Source organism: Zosterops lateralis (assembly GCF_965231275.1).
Source record: "Zosterops lateralis genome assembly, chromosome: 6".
NCBI lineage: Eukaryota > Metazoa > Chordata > Aves > Passeriformes > Zosteropidae > Zosterops > Zosterops lateralis.
In genome coordinates this window covers 17,822,347-17,847,574 of record NC_139761.1, presented here as the reverse complement: position 1 = coordinate 17,847,574, position 25,228 = coordinate 17,822,347, and the positions used below count along the sequence as shown (strand labels likewise).

Sequence of the window (25,228 nt, the reverse complement as noted above, 5' to 3'; positions counted from 1 at the left end):
AATACTTTTAGGATACTTTCATCTCTGCTTTCCAGAGACATGTCTAGGTTTAGCCTGGGGTACACAAAAGAGTCAGATTTAATGCACTCATTGCAGTTACCAGGAGCCCCTGACAAAACTGGTGTTGGGTTGTGTGTCTGTTTCTAACCTTATCCAAACATAATTCCTTGAGGGGAAAAACACAGTTTCACAGTTGTTTGTCTTAGCCACTATGAAAACCACAGAGAAGTATCTTGGCACACAGCACAAGCTTGGCAACCCGGCTGCAACACACATTTTCCTCTGCTCAATTACTAGTAGGCGTTTTGGGCTTTTTTTAGAACACAAGTTCTAGAAACACACCCTTATTGGTTCAGCAACACTTGGGCATAAATGGAAGGAGCACAGCAAGAGGAATTTGCTCATGCTGACTCTTCAATGCACACTACTCTCAGAATTCTAAAAAAGCTACCTGATGATTCCACTACCAGCCTAGGAAGTCTTCAAAACTAGAGGGTTTTACAACCTGTCTGCCACTCCCAGCATGTGCTAGGCTTGTATGAATGTAGTACTTACAAAAGGTTTAAAAACTAACAAAAACAAACAAACAAAACCAAAACAAAAAACAAACCACACACACACAAACAAAACAATAAAAAAAAAAGGACCAAAATATCGAAGAGAGGACAATAAAATCTCCAAGCACTGTCCCTCTTTGTCCAAACTGTTGAAATCATCAAAGACAGCCTCCTCTCCAGAAAATGGACTCTGGATAGAAACTTCAGGTAAACTAATGAAAATTTACTAAGTGAAAACAAACAACCTGCTGCTACAGTGCAGTAAAACTGATTCTACAAGGTAAAAGCAAACCACTACCACTCCAAATCAAATCTGGAAGTAGAAATTTATTTTTGATACAGAGATACGAGCAGGCAGCTGCAAAAGGAGCCTAAAGTAATAGTCTCCCGTAATTTTAAAGCAAAGGAGTCCTGGTGTTTTGCAGGAGTTTGAAAATCCCAAGAACTGCTCATGTCTAACCTCAAAGGTGGGGTGGCAGAGAAGGGATAGAATTGACTTTGATGCAGTGTTTGTGTAGGTGGTAGTACATACTTGGTTACTGGAAAGCAGTAATTCCAGGGTAAGTCACATCTACTGACATGATGGACTGGGAAACATAACTAATTCTATGGAATTTCTCCCTCCCTTGTAAAATCAAACCCTAAAGTTTAGCTTAAAAAAATAAAAATAGTGTGTTTGAAGATAGATTCAGAAGGATATTCAAAATAAAGATGTCTTTAAACCATAGAAGTACATCCTTACAACACTGCCTGTTTCCAAACCTAGAAACCAACTTAGAGCTAAATCTCACAAGACCTTAGTACTCAGCAGTTCTGCATCACTGGTCCTCAAATACAATTTAATTCCCTGCACTAAATGAAAAAAAAATCCAAATAAAAAAAACAGAAAGAAGCAAAATGTGTATTGAGTGCTGTAAGAAAATCATTTAATCAATAGCACAACTCCTAATGCATATGGATTTTGAGATATTTTTAATAAGGACTGGTTGGCTATACTTTTCTAATCCAATTAAGTTAATGCCAAGCATATTTATCAGAAATCACAATAGAAAAATTGTCAGCTTTCTTGCTGGAGAAAACCAAGACCCACTTTACAGAAGCATTCCACACAAATAAAGCGGTTTTAAGTGTTTTATTTGTCCATTTGGAATGATCAGCATTTATAATCAACAACATAAATCCACCCCTCAGTAAAAAACCTGACAGCTTGTTATTGCCAAACATATTACAGTCTACTGAAGGGTGAAGAATTACAGACAAATAAGGATGAATAACATTATGTCACCATTAAATCACTTACTCCGTTCATAACACTTTAATCCTCAAACATTGTAAATTAGGATTAGGAAAAAACAATCAACATTTCCAGTGATAAAATACACTGTGTTTAGTACACAATATAACAGTACAGCTTATTAGACTAGTGCATTAGACGGTTAAAAAAATGGATAGCTCCTTTGGAATAACTGCATCATTGCTGCTCTCTCTCTGCTTGTAGCCACAGAAACTACTAGGAAGTCTCCAAGAAGCATCCAACTACAAAAATCCATCACAGCTAAAATAAATTTATTCTGAGATTATTATTACTTGAATACAAGGACCTAAAACTAGATTTCCTTCGCATGTGGAGTGACCAGTGACATTCCTTAGGAAACCAAGCAAGTAACGAACAGATCAGCATCCATACTTGAAAATGACATGAAAAGTGCCTTTCATTTTTCACCCACTTAAGTAAACAGTTACTTAACATTTGGAAGTCTTCTACTAGTGTTGTAAAGTTTAGTGGTTTAAAGCATTCTTCAAGGTTACTGGCATGTATGAAATTCCCAAGTATGAATAAGCAGTATCAATATAACAGCTAAAAGACACAACATTTTTACTTACTAGAGACAGAATTTTAAAAACGCTTCTCCAAAAATTAAAATGGAAGATCAACTTGATAAAAATTTTCCAGGAATGATGTGTATAACATTAACTTTATATTAGATGACAACTTCAAAGACTGAAGTTAACAATTACTGGAATCAGCCTTCAAAATAAAGGGGATCAGAAGAATAATCTCTATAAATCAAAGTACACCACAAATCTTTTTCTCCAGATGTTGCCTGCTACAAAGAGCCTCATACAGCTACTAGAGCCTTATCAAGTACGTGGAAAGAGTTGCTTGTCAATTAAACAGGATGTGAATGTGAAAAGCAGATGGACACAAGGAGGCAGGTTTCAATGTGGGAATAAACATCATCTTCATTCAAACTGGCCAACAACAAACAAGAAAAATTCTTGAGCCAGTTGAACTGCAAAAGTGTGTGAGGAAAAACCTATTCAATACCTCATACTCTCAATTAATTGCCTTTTTTATAACAGTAACTTGGGAAAAAAAATAAAATGAAGCAACAGTTAAACAGAATCCCTCTGTTCCCAAGGATCTGAATTACCCTCTGAACTTCATTCCATGATAGCTAGGCAAAGTCTAAAAACAGACACTCTTGTCTCATTACCACTGCTTGGCACACTAAACAATTCCCTCTGTGTTCACCTACTGTCACTTACCTTATGATCGGACTGCAAACTCTTAAAGGCAAAGAATGATTTTTTTTAAAATTTCTTTTATACCAGGAAGTCATGGTATACATATCTCCTCTGTGCCACAGTAAAATAATAAACTAAGTATCACTGATAAGCTTTAACCATTTTCTATTCAAAACTTTAAATCGATCAAAAGAGAAAGATGTTTGCCTAAGTTTCCAGGAACAAAAGGCCAATTTCCACATGTGACCAGACATGAAAATATCCATGATGCAATGTTTTACTCTTTGCACTATTCAAAAAACCTCACAATATTATAATCAACAAACTGTAAGTTATGGTATCTTTTCATCCATTTCAACCCTTTCAGTGGAAAGAGGAGGTAGATTAGAAATAAGTCACATCCTGCACTCCCTGATCACATAAGGCACATTTCCATTCCACTGAAAATAGGATATATTTTAGGGCTGGCAATGAAAGTTGAAAGAAGTAATCAAATGCACTTGGAGTACTGTAATGTCTAGTCACAGACTGTAGCAAAAAAACAGACAAAATATCTTTTTTTTTGCTATAGGAAATCTAGGTTCTTTATCCAAATGAAATTTGAGAATGATAGACCTACAAACGTATGGGGCCTACTGGCTCATAAGGCTTACTGGCATCTAATTCTTTCTTTCACAGTGAAAGTAATGGACATAATAGTGGTAGTGTTAAAAAATGCAGCTTAAGATGCATCTGTCTTCTGTTAACTTCTAAAGTTATCTTAGAAGTGAGCCGGTAAGTTGTTGTTATTAAAAGATATTTAAATCCAAGAATTTGTTTTCATCATTACCCTGAACTAAAATTTACCCCCAAAAACTGAAGGGCAAAAATCCCACAGCAATAGGGGATAAAGCTACAATCATGTTGATATCTACTCAAGTAAACCTTTAACTAATAACACGGACCGAATCCAGACTCTTTGCCAAGAGATCAATCACAGTTTAGCACTCAGCCCTCTTCCAAGTTTGACTTGGCTCTTATTCAAAGCAACATGAGAACCAGGTCCTCCAAATGCCAAAGCCACCTCAGCAAGCTTCAACATGAAAGTTGTCAAACTGTGCAAACTCGAAGGAGCGAGTCCCGAGAGCAGCCCAGCCGTTCCCCGGGCTAGAAACGGTGACGTTCTCCCAGAGCGGGTAACCATTTAACAGTCCTGAGGCAGAGTTGCCCTGTCAAAAAAAGGAAAATGTTAGCTTTGGAAAATCCAGGGCCTGTAAGACACTGAGCCTGCTCACATGGGAGACAAAACAAAGCAGAAGAATGTCAAATCAACTTTCAACTCTATTTCACACATTTTTCATGCAGATATGCATCTAAATACTGCATAGAATCCTCTGGTGTCTACCAGCTCTGTGAGACAGATCTAATGCCTTTACAGTGAATACATTAAAGGCTCCTCTTCTCCTACTCACAGCTTTGCTAAATCATTGTAGAACCTGAAGAATAAACTGGTTTTTCTCTTCCTTGTATCAGACTCTTTTAAAATAGCCCAACTTTCTTAAGGTGATACCATACACTTGGCACTGATTCTGCAGAATTAGTCAGAAATCAGAAGTAAAGAAAGATGTAATGTAGTCATTAAGCTGAAATAAAGAGGAGACAGCAGAACTTTCAAGTATCACTCAAGCCACTTCAAGACATTGAAATTAAAAGCAGTTTCAGGAAAATTACAAATTATCTTTTGTGTGTTCCACTAAACAGTATTTAGAAAGAAGTGCTTCAGTTTACTTGTATTTCTTCATCTGAAAGACAATTATAGACACTGTTAAAGCAAAGTATGTCTTTCAAGGAGTCAGTGTAAGAATTATTTAAAGATGGCTATGTACTTCCATCCTTATATCAAAGGCACACTAGGTACAAAATACTTTAACAACACAGATGGAAGTTTGAAGCATTGTAATTTTAAAATCACCAACACTGCTTTGAGTTTTAAATTATTAATATTCATTTTCAGTCTTGGCCCATTTTACAGGTGGCAAGCACTGTCATAAATGTAGGTGTACCAAAGCCAAAACTAAACTACATCCATTTCAGTGAATGCCCTAGGTGCAAGTGTTCCTTTGTCTCCAAATGTGACAGTACCAGAGACAAAAAACAGCTTCTAATACTCAATAGTATTTTATCATGAGGGACTCAGTGTATAATTTTAAGTTACCTTCATTAGTAAATCTCCCCAGCTAGGATTCAAGCCTTCCCACATTTCAAGCCAGTTGCAGTTACGAAAGTTACATTAAGCAAAGGGATTAGGCACTCAGAGAAGGAACTTAAAGCCTTTTAGGTACTTGCACCCATGTCACACCCATCAAAGTGCACAGGGAAAAATGAAGACAGGCTTCTCATTAACTGCAGCCTTTTATAGAGTAACACAATGCCTGTGCTCTTCCACCACAGTTGAGAAGGAACTCAGCTTATTTGAGCTTCCCAGCCCTTTACTAGCTCCACACACAAAGCCTTAACCTGCAAAGGGAACTGGTGGGAGACATATTTGTAATATAGGCTACCTTAGCATTTCACTGATGAGAAAGCCAGGCCATCATCTTATTTAATCTTTCAGATTAAATAAGAGACTTGTCTCTCTGACCCTTCTACCTCTGCCTTGAAAGCTTTCAATTCAGCTTTCCTGTTATTTTCTGTACTTTCTATAGATTCTCAAGATCTCTTTTAAATACAGGTAGCTGAACCTGGAATGGTATTTTAATATTGGTTTAATATAACAGCCGTTGTTTATGTTTTTGATAGGCTAAACTAATGCAAGTACACCATCAATAGTGTAGCACAGTTTTATCTAAACCATTTAGGATTGGAAGTTTCATAACTGGTTTTCTTGCTTTTTGCCTGTGTCCTTACCTGAATGTTGAGAGTAAGTGTGTGCCATGCATTATCCCGGACACCAGCAAGTCCTTTCATTAGTATTTTTTTTCCAGCTGTAAAACATGCATAAGTTAGCAAAGTTTTAGTTCAGCCCTTTGCTGAAACTGATAAATACCAAGCCCGTGAAAGAATAATAATATCTACTTTTCAGAAGTGTTCAGGATTGATATTTTACCAATTTCAGTTGCCCCATAGAAGGCTTAATATGCAGACCTGAACTCTGCATTATCAGTCTATTCTCCTCTTTTGCCAGAACTGTTTTCTCACTGAAACCCCCAATGCTCTTGGCAATTTGGCATGAGATAAGAATCCACTCTATGGAGAGTACTGGTTCACAAAGTGCTACAGTAGCTATTGCTCTGCTCATTCTATAGATTTCCTTGTTTATGTGTTGTTTGTAACTATTTTAAATCACAGGGTTTGAGCTACCACACTGTCATGTTGCTTAGTTCTACTCAAACTTTAAGCTAAGCAAAAATGGGGTGTGAATACCACCTGGAGGGAAGCCGAAGACCTGAAAAAATTAAGTGCTACAAGTCTTCATTTATTCAGTAGACAGTTTTTGCTGCAAGATAATTTAACATTCAGGCTCCCTTCTAGAAAAATATAAAGATGACTGAAAATAGCTGTACAGAAAAAATTATCATATTGTGTAACAAGAGTCTCAGCCTTAAATAGTGGGGTGGTTGATCAAAATCCACTCATTTCATCTAGGAAAAATTATTTCTGACAGCCTGAGATACTAATCAGGCAATACAGGTCTTATTACAAATAAAAATTGAGTTGATCCTAAAGACAAGTATGTATTTCCATACAGCTGAAACTTAAGTTTTTATGGAATTACACATTGCAGAGTTTCCCTAGGGAACACTGGTATGTTAAGAGGAGCTATGTAAAACATTCTTTATGCTACCTGTCCATGGTAAAAGTGGAAAGGAACACAGACACACACACAAAAAATATATCTTATCAGATATACTATAGATCTAAAAGCTTCTATTGGAAGTTTTAATTTATACTCATGAAGTCATAGGAAATGCATTTAAACAACTAAATATGCTACAGTGCCAAAGCAAAATGAAAAGAACTTTCAGCTGTTGATGAAGTATTAACATACACTCTTCCACGTGCCTGTCAAGTGCTCTATAGATGAACACACATGTATGTTAGCATTACAAGTAAAATATGTGCTCACTCCACTGAGTTACACTAACAGGAGGATGCGTAATTTGAGGAAACCGGAGGCCACTTATGAGCATCACTTAAGCCAGATATAAGTGACTTGAACTGCTCCCTAAGAAGAGTCATTTCATCTCAATGACGATTTTTTTTTATGTGTAGTGTAAGAATACAGAGCAAATCTTTCTGTAATTAATATTGTATCAGAGTATTTATGAAAAGCAAAATAGTTCGTATTTCCTATTGTAAAACAGACTTTGTCAGCAGAAAAACTACAACTCCAGAAAGCTGAGCCTGAGAAATGAGTCAGCCAGTAGCCTTCAGATGTTTTCTCCACACATGAAAAGTGGCCATCATTAGAACACAATAGGTTAAATTAATAGTAATAACAAATGAGCTATAAAATTTGAGTGCTACTCATTTTTATCAAAGTTATTAAAATGACATGTCCATATGGCAGCAGCCACTCTTGCAAAGAGCTGCTTACCTAGGTCACCAGTGACTCTGTAGGTGCCATCTGCAAAAACCCAGAAGAAAACTCCTTTGGTATTTCGCACATATATCCCACCATTGTCAACTCTCCCTGCAATAAACACGCCTCCATCACGAGGTTTTTCTATGTAGATGTCACAAGTGACTGTCATGTTTACCCTGAAAGAGAAGTTTAGCACTTTAACAAGGAAGGAATACATTTTTTTGAGTAGGCAGCATGTAGAAATTATTTGATTTCCTGAGATTAAACTCCAGCTCAACAGTAAAGCACTGTGTTATGCATGCAATGAGAGCTGCAAAGAATAAAGCAAAATACTACCAGAACCATCAAACAGCACCCAGAAAATTTACACAACTTCCTCCTCCCCAGAGCTGCACTACATGGCTCTTAACCATAAAACTTCTTTCCCTTCATTAATGGATCTACATCCCATGTCTGAAAGCACCTGTAATACAGATACACCCACAAGGTCACTTACTTAAGAAGTAATAACTATCCATAATTATTTACAGAATGTGAAAAGACTCTCTGTGACAGCAGCTCAGCTGATAACTGAATCAGAGAATATCTATTGTAGCAACTTTTCTCCTCACTTCTATTCTAACACAGTAGTAAGAACAACCTGAGTTTTCATGCTAATGTAATGCTCCAGAGTCTTGAATATATAGTTTTACACAAAAAAGATTACTTTCTTGCCTCCCCATTTAACAAAAAAGAGACCCCCCACACTTTCCTTAAGCCATTATAAAGAGACCCAAAGCAATACAGAAATAATTACATAGTAATACTTTCAGAATATACCTAGATTCAATAAAACCATCAGAGAAAAAGCACTAACAAATTCAGGATAAGAGAGCAAAGAGCTTTCACATACACAAGTTTAAAATCCAAACTAAAACCAACTAAACAATCCTGAAATTGAATCATGATAAAATGCCATTGACAGCTGAAGTATCACACAACTGAGAAATTTAATGCAGGATTGGCTCAGAATTCCAATAGCAGGTGCTCATTGTTGAAAATATCTGCCAGGGACAAGTTGAGTCTTAAACTGAGGATGAATCAAACAAACTTGAGAGCCTGAAATTGAGGACTAGCATTATGAAAAGTTACAGACCAGTAAAACTTGAATAATAAACTGAGTATTCAAAAAGCAAGCTTGGTTTTGAAAGCAAGATGAAGACTCAGAAAGAAATAAAACCAAAATAATAGGAAGTTTTTAGGAAGCTCAGTACAGTAATTTAAGAATATGTCCTATGTAGCTGTCATAGGAATCACTGAGTACAATTAACTCAGTGACGGAAAGTTGATTATAGGGGAAATATGAGATTTTTCTTTACAGAGGGCTGCAAAATAAAACATCAGATAACTGAAGAACAACTTCCAAGTACAAGAGGGTGGTATTCTTCCAGGCTTTAGATCAAAGTGATTCAATCTCCAGGCCTGAAATTAGAAGTGTGAAGCATGTTCTGAAAATGCCAGATCAATGATCTAATTAAAGTGAAAAACACTGACAGAATGGCTATTTTAAAGAATATATCAAAAAAATTTAGGCTAGGCTTCTAAGCAGAAGATAAACTTTTAAGTATGAAGTTTATTATTATATTAAAAGCAAAATTAGTTGACAGGCTCTTTCCCAAATGCTTATTAATTTTAAATAAACATTATTCTAAAATATCCTGCTTGATTCTGAATTACCATCATTGGTAATTCATTACCATACCAGCTTCTAGCAATTTTTTAGCCCCTAGAAAGAATTGCAATTGTAACCATAATTTTATCAAAGCAGTAAAGCTCAGTTATTTTTCACCCAGAAATAAAAGCGGTTGAAGCAGCATTGGCATCAAACCCACACAATTCTAGGAACTGCTCAGAAGATGGCAGTCTGCAACAAATACAATTGAATTATCAATTAAATAGTCTGAGAGTTATGAGACTGATCAAACTGCTAAAAAAACAACTCAAAATTATGTAATACAAAATTAATCTTTTTCTTGGTCCAATTTAAGAAATAAGAAACTCAGGGCACACATTGGTGTTTCTAGTATGTCAACTCAGATCCATTAGCATAAAAAATTAGCTTGAACAAATATGCCCAGCAGGACATAAGCAAAAAAAAAAAAAAAAAATTCTAAGACAAAGCAGCATTAGGCTAAATAACCAAGAAATGAGGTGGATTCCCCATCTTTTAAGAGTCATTTAGACAGACACAGTTCACCTTTGGCCCTGAGCAGGACTCAAATGACTTTTAAGAGTATCTGAATCATCACTACTACATGTCTACAGAGAATCTGAAGGCAAAAGCAAAAGCCCTCTGTCCAAAAGAAATGAAGCTTGAGACAGATTAACTGATCATTACTCACACTGGTGAGGAGGACATTTCCCCAAATGCCACTACAAAATAGTATTTACATACCACTTAAAATTTCCTATGACACTGATGGTCTGGTCTGCATCAGACACCCAAGTGATGGGCCGCTGAACCACCACCTGGCGGAGTGTGAACACATGATCTCCTGGGTCAGAAGCATTTATAAAGTATTCAAATACACCTGTCTGATCTGCAAAATTTGGAGCTTCACTGAAAGGTGGATTACCTGTTCAGAAAATAAAATACACATCAACTCTAAAACATTCTTTTTCTGCAGTGTACTTGTTTTCAGAAATTTTCCCTGAAAATTTTCTGAAGATTTTTGACTTGCTATCTCAAAGCAGTCCCCAAAATGGAAGTTTTTAAGCAGACATCAGTTTTGAAAACACAAGAACACTATGTAAGACATTAAATTAAATACACCTCATTGCAAGTGTAAGGTGTACACTCATACAAGTATAAGCTGCTGGAAAAACAGGTATAAATAAACAAAACCAAAATAGATCTTCAGGCTACCTCATGTAGAGGATTTACATAACTTACTGCCTTCCTACTTTACAATTATATCTGTGTGTGAGTTAATTTTTGGATAAGAGAATTCTGGTTTACCTATATTGAAATCATCTTTGTAATTTGAAGGGAAGGGCTGAGGAGGGGGCGGCTCTGGGCAAGCACATTTCCGTCCTGTCTTGAGTGTGGTTAAAGTGTAGACTTCATCCACATTTAGATCTAAGGAGAATCTTCCCTTCCATACCTGCAATTGAAGAGAGCTCAAGCTGCAAAAATTAACAACTTAATGACAAAATACCCAAGTTCCAGAAGTAAAGAAGATCCTCTAAAATCCTGATTTAAGGCAAAAATCTCATATTACTGTCTCAGCATTCATTTAAATATCTCTCAAGAACTTTTAAAAGTCCTTTTCCCCAAACTCTTTATTACCTCCAGGTAAGCTTGTATATAGCCAGTAAAACTGCAGTCAAACAGCCTTAAAACATACCCTAAATATGCAGCTTAAGCATGAATGTTGAGGAGTTTCACCAAAGAGGGAAGACACACCTGACACTGCAGAGTGACTGTAATTCAAACTGATAAACTTACATTTATAGGATGGAGTTGCTGGAAAAGACTAGAGTTTCCAGATTCAAAATCAAGTCTAGAATGCCACACTTGAAGGGTTTCCACCATACACTACAATGGAACACATCATACAATTTAAAACACAACAACAGCAAAATAAACAACCCTGAATATTCAACTTGAGAAATACGAGTCCTCTATGGGTGTCTAATTTTTGTTATTTTAAAACTGTTGATCACTCTATTCAGCTAATCGTTACATATGCCTTACATTTTTACAGATTATTCATTAAGAAGGCATTGTCCTAACATGCCCTAATGTTGCTAATAAAGACAGAAAGCACTGCAAACACAGACACAGTCTTTAGTTCCGTATCACCAACAATACACCTGGATACAAGCTCTCTTCTGAGAAGTAACTAGGCTGAAATAATATCCTGATAGTTTCACTTTGATGACGCCTTCAGTCTAATTGCTAGTAATTTGATTTTAATTTTTGAGCAAAATACTTTACATACATGTCTCCAGCCTTCTGCAATATTCCAGCATATCAACTATTATTAGTTATCAGATTTTTATCACACCTAAGCCCCATAATTTCTTTTCAGTTACCAACATCAACAACAAAGCAAGTGACCAATAGTTTGTTTTGGATAAGCCATCTGATACTTCCCCATAAGAGAGCTGTGTATCCAAATTGACACTCAACTACTTTTCCTAAGTGAACCATTTTATTGCCAAAAGTATCATCCAAATCACCTCTTCCTAAAGGAAATTATTGCTGCCAAAAAATCAAAATCAAATTCCAAATAAGTAACTGTCAACCTCTGAGAAAGAATCATCCAAATAACTAACAATGACTCCCTCCAGTTAACACTGTGAAAGTATTGTTCACATTTCAGAGGGAAATTTACTTTAGTGAGATTAAAAAAGAAAATAAACAACAACTGGGAGATTCTCAGAATATCTCTTCACATCTTTTTGATCCAACAACAAAACCTACAGTATAAAATCAACTACGGCTATTCCCATGAAAATGAACCGATAACTAGAAACGCCACGGCTGTGCTGGCCTGACAAACTATGTCAGCATGTTAGAGAACCCAGCCTTGGATTAAATTCTAAAGAAAAATTTAGTTGCATTTCTGTCCTGTGAAATTTCTTCTTCCATATACAATTAGACTGGGAGGCAGCAATTCTATAGTTTCAGTTATGACACTGCATCTCACGGTAAAACAGAACCAGAATGCTTAAAATTTTGCCAGGTGTGAAACAGCCTCCAATACTGGAGACTGTTAATTTCTTGCTAACCTGTGATACTGACTTGCACGTATTTGATTATGAATGGCAATTCATTTTACAAGGATTACCAAATGTCTTGAAGATCTACTTACAAATGACCCTCTGAGGTAGAAAGTTGCTCTCTGAGGTACGACACTGAAATTTGGCAATGGAGGCCTGATACATTTAGAGTGATTATGACTCTGAAGGAAAGAAATAAATGTAACAGAAAACATATATTACTGGAATGGCACATTCATGAAAAACCTGCAGCATAGAATTGAAATTAAAAGAGCAATAATTTATTTCACTGTTATCTTAATTGCTGCAATTACAGTAGTTTAATAATTTTATTTTGAACACAGATTTTAAGAAAGCGCATGATATAACTTCCTCCCAGTGTGTCATCCAATCAAAGCTAATGCGTAATAAAAAGATAAAGATGGCATATACCTAGGCCTCCAGGAAGTCTCAACTAGGTATTTAAAGTTCAGATAGAAAAAACGACCTCTAGTGAACTCACTAATAAACTACAAGTATCACAGAACATCCACAGATACGTAAATCAAGACAGGTCTTGATAACAATAATAAATCTTCATAACAAAACACTCCCTGTAACTTTTCTAGTCCACTGGAACTGCTGATGCACATACCATGGTTTCAATGATGATTGTAAGGTTCCCTAGGCCATCTGTCAGAGCTACAAAACTGCCACCTCCTTCTAAGTGTCCATCCACTTGCAAGTACGACCAGCCTGGCTGAGTAAATTGTGTGGTGTGTGCTGAGACAAAAATCAGGATACAACAATTAAGACTTAATAAAGATGGTACAATTTGCCAGCTTAATTAAATTTCTCTCTCATACATGCTGACAAAACTGAAACCTGATTTGAGGAAAAAAGTAATAAAACTTCCAAAACAAAATTTACCTATATAAGAGGAAAGATTAAAGAATTACACTATGGCAAAATTAAAAATATCAACACTATGGCTAACAAAATAGTTAAAATTATAGCAATTATTTAGACATTAAATACAAAATATATAAGGTGATCATGTCCATTCAATTTGAATATTCATCACAGTTTAGATTTTCCCAAATCTTTTTTTTTTCTTTAAATAAAGTAAACATTTGAGGCAGAGAAAGCACAGATGGGCAACTCCATGAGGAATAACTAAATAAGTAGGGTTTTCATAAAGTAAGTGAAACTATCAAAGAAAACTATGTCTCAGATCCTTAAAATCCTGAGCAACATGGACACAGGAACAATGGCTCAGCTGTTCTGTTCATGGGAAACTGTCCATTTTTCCTTTAATGCTTCTACATATATAGGTAACTAGAAGAAGAACAAAAAGCATTTGTCTTGTTCCTCTTTCATGGCACTCCATAGTTGCTCTACAGAACTGCAGCAAAGAGTAAATTATTACAGGACTACAGAGCAGCCGGTGAATTCACGTGTCCATGGACACTACATGAACATGCTTCCCCTTCCCCAAGCTCCAGGAAATGCCGATTTACACAAGCCAAGAACGTCAAGCAGGAAAAGAATACAGAGGTTCTTTGTTCCATTTTCGCAAATTGAGAAGTACCAAATGGAATTGATTGATACTCAAAGATTAAACATAAAAAAGGGAAACAGGAAAACACATGAACCTTTATGGGCACTTCAAATCAAAATATTTTAATAGTAACAGTTATAAAGGTAGTTGTTTATTCATTTCTGATACAGCTAAAGGGCAAGTATAAATATTTGCCTTACTATTATATCTTTCTGCTTTCTATTGAAATGAGATTATTTTTTTCTTTCTTAATGTATTCACAAAACGTTCCACAAATCTACCCCAATTTGCTACAAAAAAATAATACACATAAAACCACTAAATAAGTAAAGGCCTCGGAAAATAAAGTGATGTTTGGTGTGAGATCACCAAGTTATAACTGCAAAATTTTCACCTGTAATCCAGATAGGAGATTCGACTTTATAGTGGCCACTCCATGGCTGCTGTGCTGTCATTAGCCCACATCGACCGAAAGGCAGCTCCTCATAATAACTAGCCACCAGGTTCCATGCAATTGTTCTGGAAGAAAAACAGGTGTTTTCTCCAGTCATATGGATAGTATTTGATTAACTTAGTACAAGAATCCATTTCTCCTTTTTCTCCAGCTTAGAATGAAAACAGTTTAGGGGGTGGAGGGAATATTTTTCTAGTTAAAAGGAAAAAGAAAACCCACCCGAGAGGAAAATTAAGCAAGTCAGCTTCCAGTGTTGAGAACTTCATCCAAAACTGGTAATAAATTCTCTAGCTATAGCATCACAAAAAGTTGTACATTAAACGGAACACATATTGAGGGTAAAGACTCCATTTGTTTGGGGTTTTTTCCTGTTCTGAAGGAATTATTATCTAAGTCTACAGCTTTTTGCTAGGTGTTGTTTGGTTGAGGTTTTTGTGGTTGTTTGGTTATTTCTGTGCATGGTGGTAGTTGTTTTGGGTGGAGTTTTTTTAGTGAAGCAGTTAAGTATCACCAAAACAAAATACCTTTATCCATATAAGTAACAAACAGAAAACAACTTTAACCAGACATCCTCGAGGAACTGTTGCTCTATCCTGACAAGGATGACCACTTCACAAACTTTGATTTGGCCTTCACTGAAGATGTTTTGCAAGGACTTTATACTTGAGACCTCTGGGCCTTACGTATAGAAATACAGCTTAACAGAGCAGTTAAACAGAAGGCAAAAGCTGACAATCTGTTTTGCTATTGCATACAGGTGAGTACAAAGGCCTCATTCTAAAGTCACTGCCACAGACTTATCACACTATACATACATACAGAAGAGATCCTGGAATTCTACAAAAACGTGACTATAAAATAAACAACTCTTGAATTGTAAACTCAACGTGCTCACATCAAACTTGTTCTGTTGATTTCAAACTTAGAAAGAAAAGTAGGAAACTCAACTTCAAAGGAAACAAACTTAGCAGGAAGATAAGATGCCTTTTGTCAGAAAGATTTTGTTTTCAGTATAGAAGCCAAGATAACTTCACTGTTGGACATCTGGACTTGAAACTATTCAACAATAATTTATAAATACAACACATACACCTGGCTGTTAGGCTGTGAAAGAAATGGAGCATATAGAATTTGAAAGGGCTTGAAAAAATAAAAAAACAATGGGAAAAGAAAGACCCAAATTAAGATATTAAATTTACGAGGTATAAGAAGTAAGCGGAATGATCAGGAATTCATGTAAGAAATATTCATCTGTTTGAAAATTTCAGCTTGAAGAGAAGACAAAATATTTGTAGAAACCAGGTGACTAAAGAAATTTCACTTTACAAGTATCAGTGATTGCTGCACTCCACTTGAAGCAACAGACGAGAAGATTAATTTTTCCAAAATGAAGTTAGAAAGAGTCTAAAAGCTTTGAACAATTTTGCTTACATCATGATGCCTATATTTTCTTTATTCAAACTTTTTCTTTCAAATTACCAGTTTTTGCACCAGAAACACCAAAGTATAATTTTCTATTCTTTTCTAAGACTGAGTAACATAATTTCCCAATAAAGAGAAGGGGTTTTTTACAGTTTTCAGTTTGGAAAAAAAAATGTGCAGGAAACAGTAAATTTATCAAAAGACTACAAAATGTTTAAGAATGGATTCCGAGGAAGAAATTGTATGGAAAAACTAGATAATTACATCTGTAATTTATCTGTTTAACTGAAGACAAACAATCTGATAAAGATCTTTCAAGAAAAATATGATAAATTAGTTTTATTTTTATTTTTCTCCAATGTTTTTGACTGTTAGCTCTTCTAAAGAACATTCTCTTTTTAATAATTATCATCTCAAATTATCATCTCAATAATTACCATCATCTCAAAGGCATCTGAAATTAACTGCATAAAGCACTGAGTGCTGGGGAACAAGACTACATTGAAACTTGTAGGACTTCTACCCCAGAAAGAGGTCAAAACAGCAGACTTCCTATCTTACTATATCTGAATTCAGACCACACTGGGGTGCTTTTCAGCTTCCCTGTTCTGTCTCCAGAGCAGATGGATGTGTGATACAGCACCTTAAATAATTCTTACACCCCAAGTTGCGACAGCAAGCAGCAGTGCCCAGCACTTACGAGGTCATGTTTCCGTTCACGTAGTTTTGGTTCAGGATCCGAGCCCAGCAGCCTGCACCAACGTCATCATTGAAAGTACTGTAATCTTCTGAGGACCACAGCTTCTTCCCAGTCAACAAAGCATTTGGCACTGTTTTTGTCCCAGGATAGTGAGCCCTACACAGTATTTTGAAAAGAAAGAGCTCTTAGTACAAAGGGAAAATCAATGCTTGGAAGTACACATAGCAGCAATGATTCACTTCCTTCAAGCTGAGAATGAAAAATGAAATTGTTTTGGAATACCACAAGTGGAATACAAGAAAATTGAACAAGGGGGAGCTGTAACATTCCAGAGCTTTTTGTATTTACATCAGTAGGTTATTTCTTCTGCTACATAATAGCAAATAGATAAACTTAGATTTACAGATACCATGCAATTTTCCCAGCTTGCTAAAGCAAATCTCTGTCCTGAAAACTGAGCTTGAAGATGGTCATTACCATAATGTAATGAATAGAGAAAATACATGCTAACTCATACTATCTTAAACAAAACCATAAATAATGTAAAACCAACAGTAAAATACAACACTGGGCATTATGCAAAGAATTTAGCTGCATGAATGTCTTAGAATTAAACATGAACTTGATTGATTTTGTACATCTTTTTTAATAAACTCAGGTTTCAAAAAAACATGCTAGTTGGACTAGAGAAGTTACAGAGGTATAAACTGATAATAGTTGAAACATATAATGATAGCTAATTTTCTTTTCAAGATCTTCCTTAGTATGAGAAGAGATCTTTTCTCCCAATGGAGACTTTGATTATACTCAATCACAACACTGACCCATCATGCAAGGTTTGCTAACTGAAATAAAACCCTTTAAACCACTTGCAGAAAACAGGGTTGTGATTTTCCTCAATTAGCACATTCGTTGAACAGAATAGATACACTAAATTGAAACTATTTCCTTTACTATTAGCCTGCAACTTGACAAATTTATACATTTGTGGCAGGAATACAAGAAACACCAGTTTTTCTAGGCTGACTGTTGGGGTTTCTTTCATTATTTTCCTTCTAGTGGACAATGAGACATTTCCCAGTGTTGTAGTCCTTCATATGCAGCTTCACTAATGGTAATGCAACAGATAGTAGGGATTTTAGCTACATTCTGCTCTGCTGAACACGCTACTGTGTATTTCTCCTTTGGCTTGGAAACCTAAGTATTGCCTTAGTACCAAGCAAAAGGTTTTTGTAATGGCATAAAGTGCATAGCTTGCAAAAACAAAGCCGAGAAAGAATAATTTGTCTTTCTACACTCCTGAAAAGGTGTTTCTTAAGTGTCAATATCCCTGCCCAATAAAAACTGAAATACACAATAGAGTATTTAATTTCCCTGATAAGACTGAACCAGAGTAGGGATGTAAAACTTACATTTATAAAGAGTTAAGTAAATACAGCTTACTTAGACAGTGTAAAAACAGTTGAGCTTCTTTCAGACATGATCCAAGACTCCACCTATGAAAAACTGCCAGGACACTGTTCATGTTTAGAATGGGGAGAGGGACTGATGGCGAGGGCTGGTGACACTGACTGCCTATCTGTATTGGCAGAAAAAGCCTTCATTTCTACACCTCCTATGGTTCAGATATATAAAGATGAATGGAAAAGACTCAAACTGAAGCAAGGAACTGACACATTTGAAGCATGTGATTGGGTCAGGCAAGTTTATGGCACCCAGGAATTAAAAGTTTAGAGCTACTGTAAAAAGAAAAGTTAATGAACTTTTCGTACACACATTTTCATTCAGACATCAAGTCAGTAATCAATCTCAAATTTAGTCTATTAGTAAAATATTATTATGACAAAACCCAGAATCAGTAAAACAAGTCATCTGGTTGCATGTTTTCCAAATACAAATTTGTCATCAAAACAAAATAGGAACTAAGAATCAAGCCATTGTGACTCAAAGAAGAATCACAGCCCGAATTAATTTCTGGATCACAAACATTTCAGTAACAAACCAGTGGAAATTACAAGGCTGTGCACTAAGTTGTAAAGCTAAATGTACTTTTTGCATACCAGTTAAGAGTAACCAAAACCCTCAGGATAAACAGGTTTGTCAAAAAAATCTCCAATCTACCAAAAGTGCAACCATGCCCAACAGGAATCTTCAACATGATTGAAGACTCCTGATTCAATCAAAGGTTGAGGCTCTTACTGGGACAAGAGCTGTGTGATTTGATGTGGGTTAGTAAGAAAGTTTTATAGTATCAATCCTTTTCTTGCAGGTAGGAGTACAGAGAGGTAAAGCTTTGTCTGTGTTAGTTATAAATAAGATGAAGACAAACTATAAACAAACCACCAAGAAAGAAGAACAGAGAGAACCCCCTACCCAATCACATCGACCACTCCGTGGAGCTCAGAGTCAATCATCATGACAAAGGAAATGGGCTCCCACAGTCTATCGCTGGCTATGATCCTCACCTGCTCCAGACCATTCTTATCCAATGTGTACCTCAACAGCTTGGAAAAAAGAAGGAAAGCAAAGAACAGAGAGAAGGGGAAAATAAAAAAATTGGTTTTCAAATTGTCAGAACTTTATATTGGGAAAGGCAGCATCTTCTTCAGCACTAGCTGAAAAAACTACAACGCTTCAGTTCATGTTTTTGCAACTTGGACAACTGTTACACCAAACAAAATGTACAAGGTTGTCAAGCACAAAGTGACTTCAAAGGACACCTTCCTCTTCTACCATACCGAATTCCAAAATACATGATAAAAGGTAAAATTAAAAATGTTTTGTTCTTCTTACAGAACATAAAAGTACAGATAAAGACAAACCATATCACATTTCATGCAAGACACACTATTTGCAGATCAGCCACTTAGATGTTACAGTGCTGATGGGTAAACTACAAGATGTGTATGAACTTTCTGCAACTGAGCATTTGAAGGACAGACACCTAAATAGTATCTTTCTAAATATTATCTTTCACTAGGTCAGCAAGAGCTGTCTACAGAACTTAGTATCTTAAAGTCAGCACTGGTTGAGAAACATGGTGCTCTCATTTTGTACTTACCTTAATTTCTTGACAGATAACAAAACCACTGCACAGGAAAACCTAACTCTTCATTTTTTGTGATCAGTAGTGGTGGGGGAGTTGGGGAAAAATTTGTATTACACTCAAGAGAAACCTCTGACAAAAAGCATTTGCATTTCAAACAACTAAAACACGTCTGTGGTCCTAAAGGCACAAACAAAACCAAGTACTCCTATCCTTGATTCTGCAAAGCTTTTAAAGAAACAAAGAGCTGTACACAGTCAGTGCATTCATTCCTCAAGGTTCCGTATTGTCACGGAAATCATTAGAAAAACATTTCCTAGTGCACCTGCTGAGCTGCAAGTTTTGCCTAACCTAAGAAAGTTTTTTTTTTAAGTTGATTTTAAACCATATGAGTTACTCAATACTCACACTATTAATTGGTATTTCTCAGGCAGCCACTTTCAGGTGATTGGTGTTTACAAATTCAACACATACGAAAGCAGTTTCTTTATAAAATCCCTGCTTAGCTGACCTGCTGTAACCCTTGAACCATGCATTCATTTGAACTATGATGAGAATATCATACTTCCTTACATACAGAGGATAAACGGTACATAAGTGACCACAAGAGTGTTCTTATCACAGTAAGGTTAACAACAGAGATAAACAAGTTAACAAAGGTAACACAAATGAGAAATTTGTATCTGTATAAGTAATTTCCACGAGGAACATGTTATTTTCTAAAAACTATGTATAATTTTGAGAAACCAGAGATTACAAAGAGAGCAAGAGCAGCAAAATAAGTTGCCAGAAGCAAGGAAGGAAATGGAACAGGAGTGAAGGCAAACAATTAAGTTGACATTTGCTGAAACACCAACAGAAGGTGTCAAAACTGAGATAGGCTGTATTAGTTTACAAACTTTGGGTGCTTGTTTTTACTTCTATGTTACTGTCAGTGTGTGCATCTCTAATATTATCCGTTAGCAGAAATAAGCAAGAAACAGAAACTTCTAGCTCTAGGATATGACCAGAAAAATCTCAGCTGCAGCCACAGAAAGTCCCAGGGTACTAAGTTTCACTCTGAAAGTTCAGCTCACCCAAAACGAAAACCAGTTGCAGACCAAAAATTCAATCCTAAGTTTTTTTTTGACTTGGAACATGCACATGCAGATTAGTTAGACATTTCCTGTCACTTAATAGTGCTAAGAAGCCTAAAACACAGATCCTAAATGGACACTTGAAAGAAATCATGGAAGAATGATAAGGTCAGCTTACATATGTACTAAACTGAAAGAAGAAAGACAAGAAAAAATAATCCATCACCATTGTACACAATGATGGAAAAAAATGGAAACAGCTAGGAAGTATGAAATAAGAATTTATGACTCTGGAAAAAGGAGATGAAGACTTGCAGATAGGAACCAATAGCAATGTTTAAAATGTCTCCCTTCTCCCACACTTACCCGACTACCTCAATAGCATCATTAAGATAGGGATCAACTATCATCTCATTGGAGACGTTCCAATCTCCATCCGCAGCGATGATACCAACGTTCCACAGACCCAGTCTGTCCAAATAATGTCGAAGCACCTTAGTAACAGATAACACCACTTAAAGTACAGCCTTCATCAATGAGGCAACACAAAATTTAAGACTGAAAACAAGAACTTTGAAGGAGTCAATGGAAGCCCCTATTTACAGACCAGGATGGATAAGAAAAGTTCTCATTTCACAAAGAAGAGCTATGGTGGCAACTAAGACAAAGTTAATGGTAAGTATTTTTAAAACTGAAGGGTTATCATTGTCATTGAGATAGTCATTACGTAAAAATGGGCTTCTCATCACTTGGATAACTTTTGACATCACATGTGCACACATATACTCCACTTGGAACACTCTCAATGTACTGACTCCCTGGCACGTATGCAATTCATTACACAAAAGTAATGGATTTATCATAAAGTCACTCTTGTTAAGCTAATCCAAAAATGACAGCTGACTGAAATGTGGAAGTGGATATACCTCCCCAAGTGATCAGAAGCAAAAGTTAACTTGATCCCCAAAATGCGTATTGAAAAAACAGGGATTGAAGTTTTAAAATAAAAAAGACTTATCCATGCAGCTCTCTACAAGAACAGAAATCTCTGCCAAACACCTGCCCTGTTCAAGAGAAGAGCACCTAAACATTTTTTCATTGCCCATTTCACTGAACAAAAACAAACAAACAAACAAACAAAAAAAAAAAAAAAAAAACAACCCTTGATGTTTTAAGTGTTTAATATTTAAGTTTACCTGCTACTTGATTCTGATGTTTCACTAACTTTCAGGGAAAGCAATGAATAAACCTAGAATTCCATATTCACAACAAAACTGAGGGCAACCAACTTCGAATTCAAGCATGCCAACAGAAAAGAAGTTCTATTCTGTCTTTCCAGCTTCTCTTTACTATTTCACTGTTAAAGATGATAAACAGCTCATATTTGTGTGTGGAACCTCTTAGGTAAAATATATCCACACAAAACGTACTCAGCCTTAATAGTTAAGAATGAACCGTATTTATAGAGGGCTGCTACTATCTGAAAACTCAAACCAGAAATTAAAAAAAGAAAAAAATTAAAAAACATATTTTCAGTAGCATGCATATACAGCTGCATCTGAAAAGACCCAATCCACAGTCTAAAATGTTTTTTTTCAATTTTACATATAAAAGAATGATGTACTGTGTGCATGCATGCATGCATAAAAAAGATTTTGCAACTTGATTCAAAGATCATTAGGCATGAACCCTTAAATAATTTCTTGTAATAGCCCTCTGGCAATGTGAAGAAGAATAAGGAGCATTTCTATTTTTCATGTAGTCAAATAAGGACAGAAATCAAAGTCTTAAGTGTTGATGACAATGAAAGCTTAGATCTAAAACTAGTTAAGACATAAAACTTACTAAGAAGAAAAGTAGCAATGAATTTCTATTCAGCTGTTTGAAACCTTTGAAACACAAAGTCTACCAAAAGAAAAATTCATAATACTAGAAGGTCTTTTGAAATTTAAAGCATTCTGGCTACCTAGATAATCAAAAAAATTGCCTAACCACAGAGACAGCTCAGAGGAACAAAATGAACAGTTGCACAATTTCCATGCTGAAGTACCCGAAGGCACAGAACTGCATGCACTCAAAATGTACTCCACAATAACATCTGCAGAACAGCTCCCTCACACCCAGTATTCATACAACTGAAAGAACAGGGTATTCTTGAACAAGAATTTGAAGCATTAGAATCTCCATTTCTTTCTTTTTTTCCTACTTATTAAGAAACATAACCAGTGCCTAAGTGGACGAAGTATCTAGAATAATATCTTACAAGTAAAAATTCAGCCAGATAACCAAGAGCTTATCTGTGATGTATTTAACAGGAATTACAGAAAATGTTTGGTGTGCAGCAGTACATTTCAGTATCTTGACCTCTTGTGAAATGGAAGACTGCAAATATTATGCTGATGAGAGAAGCAGTGCCAAGTGTAAGAGAATGAATGGTAAAATAGGTGTTTAATAAAAAACCTTCTATCAGTTAACATACAGTAGAAGGAAGGACAAAACTTTTCAGTAAACATTTGGATGATTCTATAGTCAAATTTTGAGCTAAATATTCAGCTCTAGAAGCCAAATGCTCAGTCCCAATTAAACGGTATTCAAAAAGCTATAAAGCAGAATGTTGTCCCTAGACTCAATGGTTTGTTTTCCACATTCTTTCTCCCCGCATGAGGAAGCCAAGACAAGCAGATGAGAAAGCCTCAAGGTGACATGACGCAGATTTGGGATTGTTCAGCCTGAAGAAGAGAAGGGTTTGAGGTGACCTAATTGCTGCCTTGCAGTACCTGAAGGGAGTCTACACGAAAAGATGGAAAGGGTCTTTTTACAAAGCATGCAGTGATAGGACAGGGGGAATGGATGGAAATGGCCCATCCCTGGAAGTGTTCACAGCCAGGCTGGATGAGATCCTGAGCAACGTGACCTAGTCAAAGGTGTGTCTGACCACGGCAGGAGGAACTGGATGATTTTAAAGTCCCTTCCAACTCAAGCCATTCTATGATTTTCTGAGTCTTGTTTGCTTTTTAGAAGAGGTAATGCCATTGTGTCTTAGCCTTAAAACAGCAACAAGGAAAGGAACAAAGCAGGAGCTTGTGCTTAAGATTTCACTGCAAGACAATGTAACAAACAGAAGAGAGTTTTCAAAGCAGGGAAGGGGGGGCTGCAGGAGCATTGAGTAGTGAGAAATATTAGAGCTCTCTCAAAGTTGTGTTCCTCCAGCTTTTTAGAACAAAAGGTACTGAATTTTGCAAAGTTAAAAATGCAGAGCCTTTACTGTGGTTTTAATAGCAATATTTAAGGGTACTGTAATCACAGAATTTAGCTACAGAATTTCTAGCAATTCTAGGTCTTGGACTCCTAGCTATATCTAAGCTGGTATAAAGATGATTTAAATTTGTATGATAGCTTCATCAACTGAAGCTTCCATTAACATTTAGAATGCTAACATTTAGCATACACTGACATGTCCACAGTTCAAAATAACAGATTCAGACACACGAAATAAATAATCTAGATATCGGAACATGTTATCTTTCCACACACACAACAACAAGAAACAGAGTTCAGTAAGTGAAATTAAGAATTAAGGTCCTTTTCCTATGCAAATTCAGAAAAGCTAATTGTAACTGTGTGTCAGTATGACAAGCACTTCACAGAAATAAGAAAAGAATACATACCTTAATGTATTTGCTACTAAATGCCCTTTCATTCCATATCTATAAAGAGAAAGTAAAATCCATTTAGAAAAATCAGGATATGTCAATGGAGAAAAATCAGGATATGTCAATGGAGAATTAAAGATTTTATTTATATATGTAAGATTATAGGATCCATTAATCATGTCCATGGCTTCCGTGTGCTAGAGGGAAGTGCTGGTTGGTTTTGTTATCAGCTTTTCTGAGGAAAATTCTGTATGAAAGTTCATAGTAGCCATTTGTTTATCTTTCTCTAAGGTCCCCTGATTGCCTTCTCACTGAGAAGAATGCTAGAGCTGCTTGAGCTCTACAATGGCAGCAGTGTTACATTACCAATGGCTCTACAGTTTGTTAGACATCATTGAGAAACACCTTGTGGCTTCAAGGTGTGGCCTAATGAACACCTGTCGCAATACATGGACAAAGGAGAGTGAGAATAACTCACATATTGAACAAATCGATGAAGTTTACTGTTCTTTCTGATTTACACAGGACTACACCCAAGCTTGAACCCAAAACAGACCCAGCATATTTTAGGTAAACAGACAGAAAATGAACTGATCTCCGAATTTTCCCTCTTTTATGGAAAAAGAGTTTAAGCTAAACATGGCTCAAAATTCAAAAGCAGGAACACTGGTCTTCCTTTCTACCAAACCCCCAGGCCTATAAAACACATAGGCAGAAACCTTGTTTCTTTCTTTTCTAACTACAACACGAACATTGCGACTTACATTCACCAGTAAAGGTTCAGATTACCCAGCAATGTACAAGCACTTTCCTGCAGATAGGGTAAGTAAAACTTATTTTTATGTTTCTACATAAAAATTTATTTTATCTTTCTATAAATGCTAATATAAAACTTCAGAAATGAGCCAATCAAAGCCATT

General features: G+C 36.0%; 1 protein-coding gene across 2 annotated transcripts in view; it reads right to left on the bottom strand.

Moving 5' to 3' along the window:
• Positions 1-1,123: 1,123 nt before the first annotated feature.
• GALC (galactosylceramidase) overlaps positions 1,124-25,228 on the bottom strand; it is a 31,896-nt gene continuing 7,791 nt past the window's right edge. The window contains exons 6-17 of one of the 2 annotated variants that reach the window (XM_083862851.1): positions 24,324-24,362; positions 21,022-21,149; positions 16,534-16,689; positions 14,352-14,476; positions 13,052-13,179; positions 12,510-12,599; positions 11,138-11,227; positions 10,649-10,793; positions 10,085-10,265; positions 7,663-7,826; positions 5,973-6,049; positions 1,124-4,294 (exon numbers count right to left, since the gene is read on the bottom strand). In XM_083862851.1, coding sequence (XP_083718977.1) covers positions 4,151-4,294; positions 5,973-6,049; positions 7,663-7,826; positions 10,085-10,265; positions 10,649-10,793; positions 11,138-11,227; positions 12,510-12,599; positions 13,052-13,179; positions 14,352-14,476; positions 16,534-16,689; positions 21,022-21,149; positions 24,324-24,362 — 1,467 coding nt within the window. In that variant the 3' untranslated portion in view covers positions 1,124-4,150. Of the gene's footprint in view, positions 4,295-5,972; positions 6,050-7,662; positions 7,827-10,084; positions 10,266-10,648; positions 10,794-11,137; positions 11,228-12,509; positions 12,600-13,051; positions 13,180-14,351; positions 14,477-16,533; positions 16,690-18,906; positions 19,038-21,021; positions 21,150-24,323; positions 24,363-25,228 lie in introns of both variants that reach the window. The other variant, XM_083862850.1, reaches the window with a different exon arrangement.